The sequence below is a fragment of the Podarcis tiliguerta genome, assembly GCF_965153285.1.
Source record: "Podarcis tiliguerta genome assembly, chromosome: 10".
NCBI classification, from domain to species: Eukaryota; Metazoa; Chordata; class Lepidosauria; order Squamata; family Lacertidae; genus Podarcis; species Podarcis tiliguerta.
Window position 1 is genome coordinate 55,265,877 of NC_139543.1, and position 14,894 is coordinate 55,280,770.

Here is a 14,894-nt window from a genome sequence, read left to right on the forward strand (position 1 = left end):
GTTGCTTCCGCTTGCAGTTAGGTCTAGGAGAGGAAGTGGACTGTTTGGATGTACTGCTAAACCATGGTTTTGCATTATGAGAATGACCATCCCCAAGCCTTGGGTTTGCACACTCCCACTTTTCTTCCAGCATGACTATGAAGAAGAGTTTGGAGACTCCTGCTTCTGTTTTCAGTTAAGCACAGCTTTCTGTGTCGTTCAAACCCCACAGACTGTCGCTAATAGTCACTATGGTTTGTTGAAACAAGGCAACTTCAAACTATAGCTTAAGAAGTTGGCTTGTTTCAACAAACCTTGGTTAAAATTAACCACAGCTTATGGTTTGGATGTAATATTAAACTGTGGTCATTCTAAGAAAAAATGCAAGCTTCTGATTTCTTCCTTGCAGCCGTGCTGGAAGAGGAATGTGGAAGGAGTATATGAGTCCAAGTTTCCCAAAGCTGATGTTGAGAAGTGATCTGACTATCAATGCCTTGGCAGCAGCTAGTCTAAACAACTGTAATGCTGGTACCTAGAGATCTTGACTGGCTGTCAGCTTGCTTCTGGGCTCAATTCAAAGTGCTGACATTAGCCTTATAAAGTTCTAAATGAGCTAAGACCAGAGCATTTGAAAAATGGCCTGCTCCCATATAAACCAGCCAGGAGTTCAGATTATTATCATCCAGCTCTGGTGCCCACTCCCTGAGTTGAGGTGTGTGGCTTTCTCCATGGTAACATCTCATCCAGTGAGGTCCCAGTGTTGCAATGCTCACTCACTAAAAAGTCATCCCCCTTTTTCAAAAAAGATTTTTTAAAATTAAAGTAAACGTTTATTCAAAAGTTGCAATGCAGCTTTGTCCGCTGCCATAATACCACAAAATGATCACTCCACTCCTCAATCCCACATCACTGTCACGTTGGCTTGCCAAATATCCTCAGTAGGAACCCAGCTACCAATCTGGTTGGCTGGACATTTTGAATAAATATATCCCCTCCACAGACACCCCTCTGTGGTGATGATAGCATTAAAATATCCTGTTCTTCGTCAGGAAAAGAGAAAAAGGGAGACAGATCATGTCAGAGGTATCATTTTGGGAGATGCCTTTGATGTAGTTGCCATCGGTATGTGAGGCGTTCTGATAGAATTGGAAAGTCATCCTATAAACTCCTGTGATGGCACAGAATGCTTGTAAATATGAGGTCCTCCAATCAGAACACCTTTTAGGGTTTGTTTGTTTGTTTGTTTGTTTGTTTGTTTTGGGTTTTTTTTGTAGGCTCAAGTTTTAGCAATGATGGGGCAAACCAAGGAAGCGGAACAAATGACCAATCATATTGTGACTGAGGAGGCAGAATGCCTGGAGTGCTACCGCCTTTTGTCAGCCATCTACAGCAAGCAAGAGAACTACAACAAGGTAGGAATGCTGCTCTGGTGGGAAATCTTCCAGTCAAAGCACTTGGTTAGGCGATCAGTCTTTGTCCACCCATCAGGTGGAGTTAGTCCTAAAATGATGGATAGCAAGAACCCTTAAGCCAACCCAGACATCATGTGGCTTTGTGCATGTATTGTCACTGAGTGTTAAGATCTCAGCTTGGGTCTAAGAACCGTTTGCAGAAGAAAGCTGCTGGAATGAGTTTTTCTCATCCCTCCTTCCTTCAGCAATCTCAAGAAGCCTCTCCAGATGTTCAGGACACCATCCTCAACTCTGCCTAGTTTGATGTAATTCCACCCTCTCCCATCAACCTCCCATCAACCACCAATCTTACCCAGTAGGGTTCCCTGATTCTCAGAAGAGACTTTTCTGGAGAAGTAGAGGAGAGACTCCATTTTCCAACTTCCTTCAGCAAGTGGTACTGAGGATCCAACTGCTGGTGAAATGTTACTTTTCTTGCCATAAAAACATGGCACCAATTAGCTACACAAATTGCCTGATCAGTAGTGCAGCAAAGGGAAGGGTTGTATGTCCTAGAACAAAAATATTGGTGCTTTCAGTATGAAGTAGGGATGTTTTCCTCAGTGTTAAAAGGGGACAGGAACATCAAGGTACAGACTACTGACAAAATATTATGAAGTCTGCAAAAGCATTTTCACCCATGTTCACCTCTGACTTTGGATCAGTTCCACACATTGTGGAGAAGCAAAACCAAGTTTGTGACCGGCTGGACACTTGTCAGAAAACCACAGCCAGTTCTGGTTCTGTGATGAGAATACCTGTATGATACAAATGTGTCTCATTCATACATTACATGTGTTTATGTGTACACCTAAAAACATGTGTGAATCAGCACTTAAGAGTAAATATCAAAATATTATAGGAGTTCTGCTCAAATGACCCATATTTATCATTGTTTGTGTGTTTGTTCAGGCGCTTGAAGCCATAGACAAAGCTCTACAGCTGAAACCAAAGGACCCCAAAGTCATATCAGAACTCTTTTTCACTAAAGGAAACCAGCTAAGAGAACAAAATCACCTGGACAAAGCTTTTGAGGTAAATATAATAATAATAATAATAATTAAAAACCACATGGCTGTCTTAACTCACCAGCCACCTGTTTCATTTAATGTAGCACACAGCTCTTCAGATTGGTTGGTATACATACAAGTGGGCCCCCACACAGCTGAGGATAATGAGGCAAATGGGGTGCCCCATGAAGAAGGCACTTTAGCAATCCTGTATCCCTGCTCCCCCAGTTGGGTGCCCTGAAACTGCTGCTCGATTTATGTGGCAAAGGAGTGAAGCCAGAGATGCAGGCAGACATCCTGTAAATCTGGTCTGTTTAAGATTCAGCACTGTGTGTCCTCGTTCCTATGATCAAGCATGTGTTTTATTACCCAGTCTTCTGGAGGAATGTTGCTGACACTCCTTTCTACAATCTCTATGATTCATAATACTCTCCTCCAATTCAGTGCAAGCATTATAACCTCCCGAGGTTCTAGTTTGCAATCTGAGCCCCTGCCTCCCCCGCCTGCTCTCCCAAGAAATAGCTTTTCAGAGCCTTAACAGAATGGTACCATCCTATTGTAAGCACCTAAGACTGTGAAGCAGTTTTTGAAATCACTTGTAGCTCTGAGGAGATTTCAGAAAGGCATGTTAGTGACATTCCTTTATTGGCCTCTCTTGAGATTTCCACACTGTGGGCAGGACTGTTCCAACATTTGGGCTTTGTTTTGTTTTTCATGTTAATTTAGAGCTATAAAGTTGCTGTAGACTTCAACCCGGAACAAGCACAAGCCTGGATGAACATGGGAGGGATTGAGCATATCAAGGTAAGAAGATTTGCAAGCTCTGCCAGTGGAAGTGGTCCTTTGCTGAGGAACAAAGAAGGGAAGAAAGTGATTCAGAGATAACTAGGCAGGGTTAAGAAAGGAGTCGGAGGTCCATCAAATCACTCATTTTGGCATATATATATTAGAATATTCTATTCAGAGTGTACTTTGATGGTGTAAGGCTCAGAAGGGGTTGAGTAAAAAGGTAAAGGGACCCCTGACCTTTAGGTCCAGTCGTGACCAGTGACTGGGGTTGCGGCGCTCATCTCGCTTTATTGGCCGAGGGAGCTGGCATACAGCTTCCGGGTCATGTGGCCAGCATGACCAAGCCACTTCTAGCGAACCAGAGCAGCACACGGAAATGCCGTTTACCTTCCCGCCGGAGCGGTACCTATTTATCTACTTGCACTCTGACGTGCTTTCGAACTGCTAGGTTGGCAGGAGCTGCGACAGAGCAACGGGAGCTCACCCCGTCACAGGGATTCGAACCGATGACCTTCTGATCAGCAAGCCCTAGGCTCTGTGGTTTAACCCACAGCGCCGCCCACGTCCCCTAGGGGTTGAGTAAGTCCCTGCAAAAAGGATGTGGTGTGGAGGGGGGCAAGCCAGCAGTGGGGGACTTATCCCTATTCCAAACTCCTTTCAGTTTGGTCATAGGACCTAGAAACTCAACAGAAGTTAACCTGGCAAAAATGAATTATTTTAAAGGCTTGTATTCCATCTTCCAGGCTCAGGCTGGCTTGGTTGACAGTAACCCTGCTCCTGAAAGGTGTTTGGAATTGGGGGAAATTACACTTGCATAATTTACCCCAGCGTAAATTACACTGGCTTTCTATAGCGCAGATTCCTCTGCCCAACAACCGCCTGAGACATAGGTCTGCGTAGTTCCTACTTTGTCAATCTGAACCAGGGACAAAGTTGGGTGTCCTGGCCACTAGGCTACACCCCTTCACTATTGCACAATTCCATGCTGGTTCTGTCAGCACATTTGTAGCTATTGGCATGTGAGACTAGGACAGGGCTGTTAGGAATGGCATTTCAGCAACAGGAGCTTTGCAACGGGTGCTATGATTTCCTCCTTCCCCCTTTCCTTCTGCAGGGCAACTACATCATGGCACGTGGCTATTATAAGAAAGCTTTGCAGCTGGTTCCAAACAGCAAGCTTCTGAAAGAGAATCTGGCTAAACTGGATCGCTTGGAGAAACGGCTGCAGGAAGTTCAAGAGAGGGGATAAAAATGGGGGACAGCCAGTGGTGTGCAATGTCTCCTGGAGATGAGCAGAAACTGTGGAAGCCCCGAAGCCCACACAAGACAGAAGTGAACTGAAAGGACCAAGCGGGGAGGCAGTGGTGACCCAGACTAAGAAGGGTGCACATGGGAATCATGCTGGAGTCGCCAGAAAGCTGTGGGGAGTCCTGCTGCTTCTCTCTGGATGAGCCGAAGGATGGGCGCAAAGCTCATCATAATCCAGAATTATATTTGGGTTTGCCTCATGCTACTTTCCATTAGTGCTGACAGTAGGAAATGCTTATATAACGTCCATGTCTCTCACTTGTTAAAAATCATCATCATCATCATCATCAAGCACTGGGATGATTATGAGAAGTGAAACAGTGGCCTGATTCAGCAAGGAACGGAGGAGGCAGCCCCCACCATTCAGTCTTGATATAAAGAATATTTTACCATAGAGGCCTACCAAAGCCAGGCACCTGATTGGCCAAGAAGATAGTGGGCAGCAGCCAAAGAGGTAAAGAAATAGCAGCCCCCTTCTAGGCCCCAATAAGGATTTTGGTTGCATTTCCCGGAAAGCAATTCTCCATCACCCACAGAGGAGGTGGGTGCAACTAGCTCTCAGCTGAATATTTCGATCATGAGGGCAGTTCCAGAAGAAGTCACTCATATGAAAAGTCTTTTTCATTGCAGTTTGTACTGAAGGTCTCACACAGTGTTAGAAGTTTAGTAGCTCTGCTTTTCTTCGATCCAAATAACAGGGTGGTTGCTGTTTTTGTAGAGAACGAAAGCGCCAGATGGGGGAACGGAGGGAAACAGCTCTGGAAAACCCCTGGCATATGGCTTATTCCCATATCAATGATATTAGGGTCCCAAGTTGCGCTTGAACCCATGCACACTGGGTCCCCCCCCAAATCATAGACCCTTGTTTTGCCTCAGAGGCTGACCTCAGGAGCAATCCTAAGTTTTCAGGACAGCTTGTAAGGTAGTGGCACAATAGGTTGTTGGGAGTATATGGGAAGCTGCCTTATACTGAGTCGGACCAGTATTGTCTACACTGACTGGCAGCAGCTCTCCATGGTTTCAGACAGGGGACATTCCCAGTCCTACCCGGAGATGGTGAGGGTTGAACCTGTCTGCGTGCAAAGCCAATGAACTGAATTTCCTCCAAAGGAGGAAGGAAGGAAGGCCTTAGAAGGTCCACTAAGCACACACCAGTGGCTCTTTGGATCTCAGCTGAAGACAGAGATGATGGGATCATTTTCCAATGGTCTTTGGACTTGATTTGTGCACGAGGCACAGGGGAGTGAGTGAAGAAAGGGATTTTGAGGCCTATTCTGCCCATCTCCATATGGAGATTCTCTTTCTCCCACTGAATAAAAATTGAGATAAAAGATAAATATGGTAGAGAAGAAGAAAGCTCACAGGGATTTGGTGTTTATTTTTGAGCGTTATTTATTTAACTTTTCTCTGCAGAATAAGTGATATCTTTCACTACTGGGAATGTAGCTAAACTTGTGGATGTTGCTCTTATTTTTATGAAGCCAGAGAAGGTAGCAACCACAGAGGGGGAATGTATGTGAATAGTTGTTAATATTTCTAGCCTTTAAAGGGTGGCCGACATGGTGCTCTCCAGATTTTGCTGGACTGCAACTCCCGTTGGGCCTACCCGGTATGGCCATTGTTCGGAGATGACAGGATTTGTAGTCCAACAGCGTCTGAAGGGCACCACATTGGTGACCCCCTCTTCAGAGCATATTTCAGATGCCTCAGAGCTCTAAAGATTCTTGTCTTCTCAATCCTTGTTTGCTCCATTGATTGAATAAAGTTAAATCCTACTAAAACGAGGATTCCGCGTGCTCGATAAAGAGCTCAGACGTCGTGTGCATTGACGGGGTTCATGACGTCACGTAAAGAGGCCCTCCGTCAGCAAGACCTCTGCTATGCGAACAAGTCTGCAGCTGAGAAACAGGCAGCGAATGCTTTACTAAAACACAAAGCGCTGTAGTCCAACTTGTTCCTACCTCTTGCTAGACATTGGCCTCAACGAGGATTGTGTCTGTTTTGTTTTAGAGTTTCTGTCAAACGAATACTGATGACTGTTTACCAGTTAATAATGTAATCGCGATATGCATGTAACTACTTTCTGCGCCCTTTGTTTGGTAATTTACCACACTTTAAGGAATCTGGAGAATGGCAGATGCCCATCATTTGGCAGGGCAATACCTTCCCCCCACATATGCACTATTTGGTGGCTGCTGGTTGCCAGTACTTAATCACTGTTGTCTGCAAAAGGGCAGCTTAGGAAACTTTGGCAGAAATTGTTAAATGCCTCAAGGCATTCTAGAGTGGCAAAGGAAGTGGACCTCAATATCTTTATTGAAAAAAATATCATTACTCTGAGTGGCCTTAATAATTAGATAGTGTGCCCCAGTGGGTTGAGAGTTTGGAGGCCTGGGTTCAAGTCGCACTTCTGCTATGGACTTGGGCAAGTCATTGTATGTTAGCTCCCATTCCCCATCTGTGAAATGTGTATAGCGCTTACTTATTACATGTGGTTGTTGTGACGGCAAATGCAGCAAGACACTTCACAAGTTAAGAATGCTGAAAAGAGTAGATATGATGGGGCATCAAGAGATGCAGAAATAGGTTTAAAGATTTACTGGTAAATGTCCCTTTGCTTGCTTAAATTCTTTGTACCACCCTGAGCTTTCAGGGCGGGGCAAAAATCTAGAGGGGTTTGGGGGTGGGAATAGTTTTCCAGCTGTTAATTTTTGGCCTCAAGGCAGCTGAAGTTGGTTAACTTTTATCTAAGGTCCATTTGATCACCTGCATTTCTTTTAGCATGCCTTTAAATGTTGTTGTTCTTGGCAAAGCGTGTAAGCCCAATGATTATAGATATTCCCAGTAAAACTATTGTGGGAGATGCGATACAATCCAGCATGAAGTTCTGTTGAACAAACCCCATTGAAATAACTCATTGGTAGATTGTGCACCTAGGCTCTGATCCAACTTGTGCTGGACAGATTTCACATCCATCCGCATGAACTTTACTCCCATTGCTGCGATGCCTGGGGGAGACAGGAATACAATTTTTAAATGTGCTTGTATCAGTCATTTAAATTGATTGACAGCCATGGAGAAATATGGATTTACAATCACCTTCCAACCTTCCTGGGGTTGTTTTTTTTATCACCTGTGAACTGATGCATTCTAGTTGACATGCATTTTTTATCCTCCGCCTACCTTTTTCTGTCTCTCTCGAATTAAACACATTTGGGATGCATTTTTCACATTCTCATCTCTCCTCCCTGCACCAAAGCGCGGGAGAAGCGTTGTCAGTTTCATCCATAAATATTTATTGCACTACCCCCACCTGTGTTCTACGGAGAAATTGATACTGGGGTGGGGAATGCTTATCAATCTCCTGAATGCATGTTTTCCTCACTGTGCCTGCCCTCTCTGCTTTCCAGTGAAACTAACATAATTGCGGACTTATTTTTCTCTAATGTCGGCCCTTTTCCCTGTCTCCAGGCTACTGCTGAAGAGTGGGGAAGTTTCTATTTTTCCTTTAGGAAAGCATATACAGTGGTACATCGGGTTAAGTACTTAATTCATTTTGAGGGTCCGTTCTTAACCTGAAACTGTTCTTAACTTGAAGCACCACTTTAGCTAATGGGGCCTCCCGCTGCCGGAGCACAATTTCTGTTCTCATCCTGAAGCAAAGTTCTTAACCTGAAGCACTATTTCTGGGTTAGCGGAGTCTGTAACCTGAAGTGTATGTAACCTGAAGCGTATGTAACCCGAGGTACCACTGTACGTACCTGCAGCACACACTAATTACTTCAGTAAGGGAGAAGGAAAGAAAAACTGGCAAGGCTACTTTACAGTTTCACTGGAGAATGGGTGGTAGAAAGTATGGGGGGGGGGGAAATGTGGCATATGGAAAGCGACAAGAATTTGTGTATGATGATATCCCAGTCTAGTTGCAGGGTAATCTACATAGATTTGCAACTAGAGTAGCTGGTCGGGGAAGGGTTGCAGTGACATTTAAAAACCAGTGGAGCATAACTTTTGAAAGGTAAGATTTGCATTAGCTGGAGTGAGAGAAAAATCCAGAGTGAAAATTAAAATCTCTTTCCCCAGTGATAATTAAAATGCACTTGTGATTTTGGCATAAGGTGTGACTACAGCCCACTGAAAACAACGGAACAAGTTGTGCCTAACTTATGATTTGCTCACTGCAGCTGGATCTGTACCATAGTCTTTGGAGACCTACAGTGCCACAAATGTATATTTCATTTTCAAGCATCCATACTCTACAGTGCAATCCTATACATTTCTACTCTGTAGTTAGTCTCGCTGAGCAGACCCAGGTGAGTGAGTATGGGATCGCAGCCCCTATAGCTTTCCCTGTAAGCCAATACTTCTTGATAATACTTAGAAACCTAATTGTAACATATCTGAGAACTGAAAGACAAGAAGAAATTAGATTTGTAAAACAAGATAAGCAGTGCTTTTTTTCCTGGGGGGACGCAGGGGGACACATACCCCTAAACATTTTGTGAATCTTCATACTTTTGCCCATTTACTGTATTTATTTCCCCCTGATCTGAACTATAAAATGGTGATTTTCTTGAGTCAAAATGAGAGTACCCCTAAACATTTTTTTAAGAAAGAAAAAAGCACTGAACATAAGTATCATTATTTATCATTCTGCATATCAGCTGCATAGATCCAGAATGTACACATTGCGTTTATTTTTATAACTTAAGGAAAACACATTATTTTTTTAAGGAATGGCGTCCTGAAAATCTGTCTCCTTGATCTGAGATAATACAAGTTTTTTTGTTTTTGCTTTGCTAGTTTAATGATAATGATTAAGTAAAGCTTTCCTGTATAGTATGGTTACCACTTTTTAATTCATCCAGTTACCTTTGCCAGGTGTTGACACTGGGGACTTAGGGTTGTATTTGGTTACGTAACTGTGCAAGTGGAACGACTTCTGCATGTGCAATGCTACTTTCTCCTTCCCCTGGCACCCTCCCCCAAGTATGCTCTGGGGGTTACCCCACCCCTCCAGAGTAGATTTGGGGAATGGCACAGGGTGTGCACAGAGAAGGAGAGGAAGAAAAGTTCCGTAAGTGGAATCATTCAACCCACACAATATCACCCTGAATCTCAAAAGGAGGCAGAGAGAGCTGATGAAGGGAAGGCTTTAGATTTGGGCAGATTTGTACATGTAATCAGAAACCATCCAAAATCCATTGTGGCTGCAGAAAAGATAGCGGTCCCTCTGTACATTAGACCTGAAATAGTATTAAAGGATTGTAGTCCATGAGCTTTTACTCAGAGGTAGATGCATTGAAATCATGGTTATTACTAACTTAGCCCCGTTAAATTTCAGTGGATCTACTCTAGAGTAACAATTGAATACAACCCAAGGATGCCCATCAGAGCCGTCATATGAGTTAGTCTTAACTAAAAGGCATCCATGTCACAATCTTTTCCTGTCAGCCTTTCTGTCTTCACTTTTACATGTTTTGGCTTGCAAGTCTGATGGCGAAAATTACTTTTAATCCAGCTTGCTCACAGCTGCTTTTCCCAGGGGTTAAAACCAACCCCTCCTAAAACAAAGCAAGCCACTTTCAAGCCGTGTACATTCCTCAATATGTTAAGATTTTGCCGTCAGTAAGCAGAAGTAGATGCTGTCTTTTTCCATGCCCCCCAACCCAGAATAAACTTCCTTTTGCATCTGCTACCCAGCCACAATTATGGCATGGGCCAGCCACTCACTCTCAGTTTAACTTACCTCTCAGGGTTGTTGTTAGGATAAAATCGGGAGAAGGACAAAATCGGTAGAAATATGTATGCCACCTCGAGCACCTTGGAGGAAGGCAGGATATAAATGCAGTATACTGTATTTTTCGCCCTATAAGACGCACTTTTCCCCCTCCAAAAATGAAGGGGAAATGTGTGTGCGTCTTATGGGGCGAATGCAGGTTCCTTGGCTTCAGCGATAGCAACACGAAGCCTACGAAGCCTGCGCTCCGGAGGCTTTGCGTTGCTTCCGCTGAAGCCAGGAGAGTCTGCTCTTTGAGGCTGGCGGTGGGGGAAAGCAGCGCCTCCTCCATCGCCAGCCCCAGAGGATGGGGGGGCAGCGGGAAGGCGCGCAACCTGGGTTGGAGGCTGGCAGGGGGGGAGCAGCGCTTCCCCCATCGCCAGCCCCAGAGGATGGGGGGCAGCGGGAAGGCGTGCGACGCCATCCCGCTACTCTCCAATGTTCCTGTGGGCTTTTGCGGGAGATGGGGGAATTCCTCCACCTTCCACAAAAGCAGGCAAAAGCCGCACACTCTTTAAAGGGGCTCCGCGGCTTCTGCTGGCTTTTCTAGGAGGTGGGGGAATTCCCCCACCTTGTAGAAAAGCCCGCAGGAGCCGCGCAGCCTTTAAAGAGCGTGTTGCTCTTGGCGGCTTTTCCCCGAGGAGGGAGAAGGGATGGACTGGCCGAGTCCGTCCCTTCTCCCTCCTAGTCGAAAAGCCCGTAGGAGTCGCGCACGGCTCCTGTGGGCTTTTGCGGGAGGTGGGGGAATTCCGCCACCTCCCGCAAAAGCAGGGAGAAGGTCTTGGAGTAGCGCACAGGCTGCGTGCAGCCTGTCCGCTGCTCCCAGAGCTGTGGGGGTGGAGAATCATATTTTTCCCCTTGATTCCCCCCCCCGAAAACTTGGTGCGTCCTATGGGCAAAAAATACGGTATATAAAATAGTCAATGCAGTTGACATGTTTTGGAAATGCAGCTGGGATCAGACAAGTTGCAGTATTTCTGGAGAAAAGAGATGAACACTCTTTAGGATTATACTTCTTGTTCTGCTGCACCTTTCCTGCAGTAACAGTTTATAGGCTTAAAACCTCATGCCAACTAATGCAGCAATTCATTTAATTGTGTATTGTCTCCCAATGCCGTGACTGCAGTTTTACCAAACTCTATATACACAAGAGAATCACATGTGTTAATTTTTTAATAACAGGAATGGTTCCATTGATGGTCTGATTCGGGCCCCTTTGCTGGGTGAATCAGGAAAGTCTTGGTGAAAGGCTCACTTTTAAATAAGGATTCATATTTGTCTAATTACATTACAATGGATTTCTCTCCCACTTCTGCTGAACTAATAGAGCAGGTTAATTGGTAATAAAATTGATCTTGTTCTCATAGATATAAGGCAGCTCTTCCTCTTTCTTTTTTCCTCATAGCTCACCGACGTAATGCAGCTATAAATACTCTGGCTCCTTTCCTGCTACTGCCATATACTTAGCCTGCACAGCATGTATTATGGACACCTTTTTTGCATTACAGATAATAATGATGTTGCTTGGCGGTTTTCTTCTTATATTGCTTAAGTACTGTTTTCAAAGCAGACCTGTACAGACAGACGCTAGCCAAATCCAAAAGGAAGGGATGGCTCTGGGGGAATAGGATAAAATTTCAGGGTATGGAGATTATATATATTTCAGTATCATATCAAGTGGCAAGTCATTGAAAAGGGCGCTCCTGCTTCCCTGTGTCACTGTGAAGGATTATATTTTATTTAAAAAGGAAAGCAAGCTATTAAGGAGGGGGAAATTCTATTGCTCCAGTCTACAAATAGCATACGCACAGGTCCTGCTATCCGAATGCAATGTGCTCTCAGGAAAATATTTGTTAGGTGAGCATTTGCATAATGATTTGACAATTTTCATTGATTCCTATGGGGAAATTTCTAATGTGTTCCCAACCATGGGATTTTGACCATAAAATGATGTGAAAACCTTCTGAAACCTTGCAAAAAGCTAACAAGGAAGGGCAAAATGTTCTCTTATTCATCTGGTCCCTCTCCCTCCCTCCCTCCCTCCCTCTCATCATGGTTTCTGATGAAACAACTGCCACGGACCAGCAAAACACACAAAAGAAGCTTCTTTAAGTCTGTTGATTTGTTTACACCACTACACGCAGGTCTGGCAGTTTGGAGATCTGAACCTGCGGTGTGTATAGCGAGGTTTGGGTACTAATTCCTTGTGTTTGGATAAGTGAATTTATATATAACGGGCGTTTGAATAGCAGGACCTCTGTGTACTTTCCCCCCTTGTTCTTAGTTCATTTTCCTGAGGTCTTCAAAGTGCTGCATTCACGTAGCCCAGAGATAGAAAACCTGAGGCTCTCCAGATGTTGTTAGACTACAACTCTCATCGCCCTCAACCAGCACAGTGAGGGAGTTGTAGTGCAGCAACATCTAGAGCAGTACAGCATGAATTGGTGTGCCAGATGTGTGTGCCTGTGTAGCGGTGGTTTTCTCTGTAGTCTTCAAACTGCTGTCCTTAGGGACTCTTAGGGTTCCTCTGAAGCACATGCATGTTTCCTTGAATAGAAGATCAACAATGGGGAGGGGAGTCCCCCTGAAAAGCAGATTTATCATGCCTGTTGGTCCTGCTTTGCAGAACACAGGGAAGTGCTAGGAATTTATAGGTCTTTCTCCTAAGTGGCCATGGCAACAGAAGATTTGACAGTAAGCTCCAGGGCTCTCTCCCCCCCCCCCCCATATAGAAGGTCCCAGGATCTATCTGTGGCATCTTGAGTTTAAAATGTCAGTACTGCACCAGGTAGAGGGTAGGGGTGAAAAATGTCTTACGTTTTATGGACACCATTCATACGAACGCAAGAAACTGACCATTTTTCCATCTAGCCCAGTATGTCTATTCTGATGGGACAGCAGCTCTCGGGGGGGTCTCATGTAGGGATGAAGTAATCTATTCATTTCTGTTCTTTCCTCTTCTTATTTTTCCAATCTTGAATTTAGTTCTTCACTTTCTGCAGCAATTTCCTAATTTCATTTTTTTTAAAAAAAAAAATCCTCATGAAAATTCCTTCAGCATTTTAGTGTGAATCTCTCCCGATAAACACAAATTTGCATGCAGTTTTGACTAAAATGCACATTTTTTGCAAGCAATTTCTCATAATACATTTCATTTCTGTTGTTTTTTACTTATATGTTGATTTTTTTTATGCACACTTTCCCCTAATACATGCATCTCTGTAAACATCATTCGTTTGGAGAACTGCATTGCGTCAGTTATGTGCAAGTTTAGAGAGATACCTGCATTTCAGCTCTCATAGCAACCTGGTCCTTTTTTAAAACTGGAGGTGCCCAGGACTGAACTGGAGACCTTTTGTGTGCAAGAGGTGCCCTATCACCGAGCTAAGGTCTCCCACCAATAGGTGCCCATGACAGCTGCAACAAGATGTACACGTGCCTAGTGCATCAGCACTTTCTTATGCTTTTGGTGGTGGGTGGGGCCTAGTTGTGGCAAAGGTATGGGCTGGAATTCAGTGTAGTGCTAAGTAGATGGTTCCCATCAGCACAAGCATTTCTGCTTGCCTGAAGGAATGATCTCACATTTTGGGGTGCACTGATCTAGGGGTTCTCACGAACCTCCAGAGCAGATTCAGGGGAGATGCATGGGTGGGAATGTTATATTGTGCTTCTTTCACTACTGGAATGGGGTAGCTGAATCCGTCCCTTAGCACTGAGTGGTATGAAAATTTCAAAATCAATTTGACAAGCAACCTTGGTGGGACTCAGAACAAACTTAATGTTGTACGCCATGTGAGTTTTCCGAACACCACCTCTGGGAAGCTATAAGTTGATTGATTCATTGATTCACAGCCTATAAGTTGATTGATTCATCTAAGAACCTGCCATGGTCCTTCTGTATCTTGGTTCTTGTTTGCAGTCGCACTGCACTTCAGCTTATTGCTCACCTGCTTTTTCATCTGTGAAAATTTAGTCCTAAAGGGCTTTTTGCCTTAAGGGGGATGTGCAATAGTTTTATCAAGTAAGCAGCCTGCTTCTATGTACACTTAATAACAAGCAGCAACAAGAAAACCTGCTTTGGCTGTTAATGGTGTTTGAAAAGTGTCACCATTGATGATGGTAATCTCTGAAAATATGTGCTGAACTTCCTTGTGATGTTTATATGAATTTGTTTGAAAATTATTTTTTTTCTGAAAAAGTCTCTGGGTCGCGGCTGTGGCTTCTATGAGAATATAGAAATCTCTCTGCTGAAACTGGATGCCGTTAATCTACTTCAACAAGCAGAAGTTAATTTTGCATAGCTGTGGTGTTTCTCTGTCTTTTGTCTCCATCACTTTTGCCTTTATGAACTATCAGTTGTTTTTGTTCCATCAATTAAATGCACAATTTAGCAGTGGGATGTATGTCAGTGATAACAGGATTTTGAAAGGTCCTTTATTTTCATTGTCAAATTATGAATTTTGCCTACAGAAGTTATGATCAAAGAAGTCTTTGAACAAAGCAAATGTATATAGATGTCTATTTTATATAAAAACAATATAAACGTGTCTGAGTTCCTTCTGCCAGACTGCTTTTCAA

General features: G+C 44.0%; 1 protein-coding gene across 1 annotated transcript in view; it reads left to right on the forward strand.

Annotated features, from left to right (window-relative positions):
• Nucleotides 1-14,894, forward strand: part of TMTC1 (transmembrane O-mannosyltransferase targeting cadherins 1) — a 156,794-nt gene extending 141,900 nt beyond the window's left edge. Inside the window, exons 17-20 of the mRNA XM_083401442.1 lie at nt 1,254-1,391; nt 2,343-2,465; nt 3,167-3,244; nt 4,344-14,894. Coding sequence (XP_083257568.1) covers nt 1,254-1,391; nt 2,343-2,465; nt 3,167-3,244; nt 4,344-4,478 — 474 coding nt within the window. The 3' untranslated portion in view covers nt 4,479-14,894. The remainder of the gene's footprint in view (nt 1-1,253; nt 1,392-2,342; nt 2,466-3,166; nt 3,245-4,343) is intronic.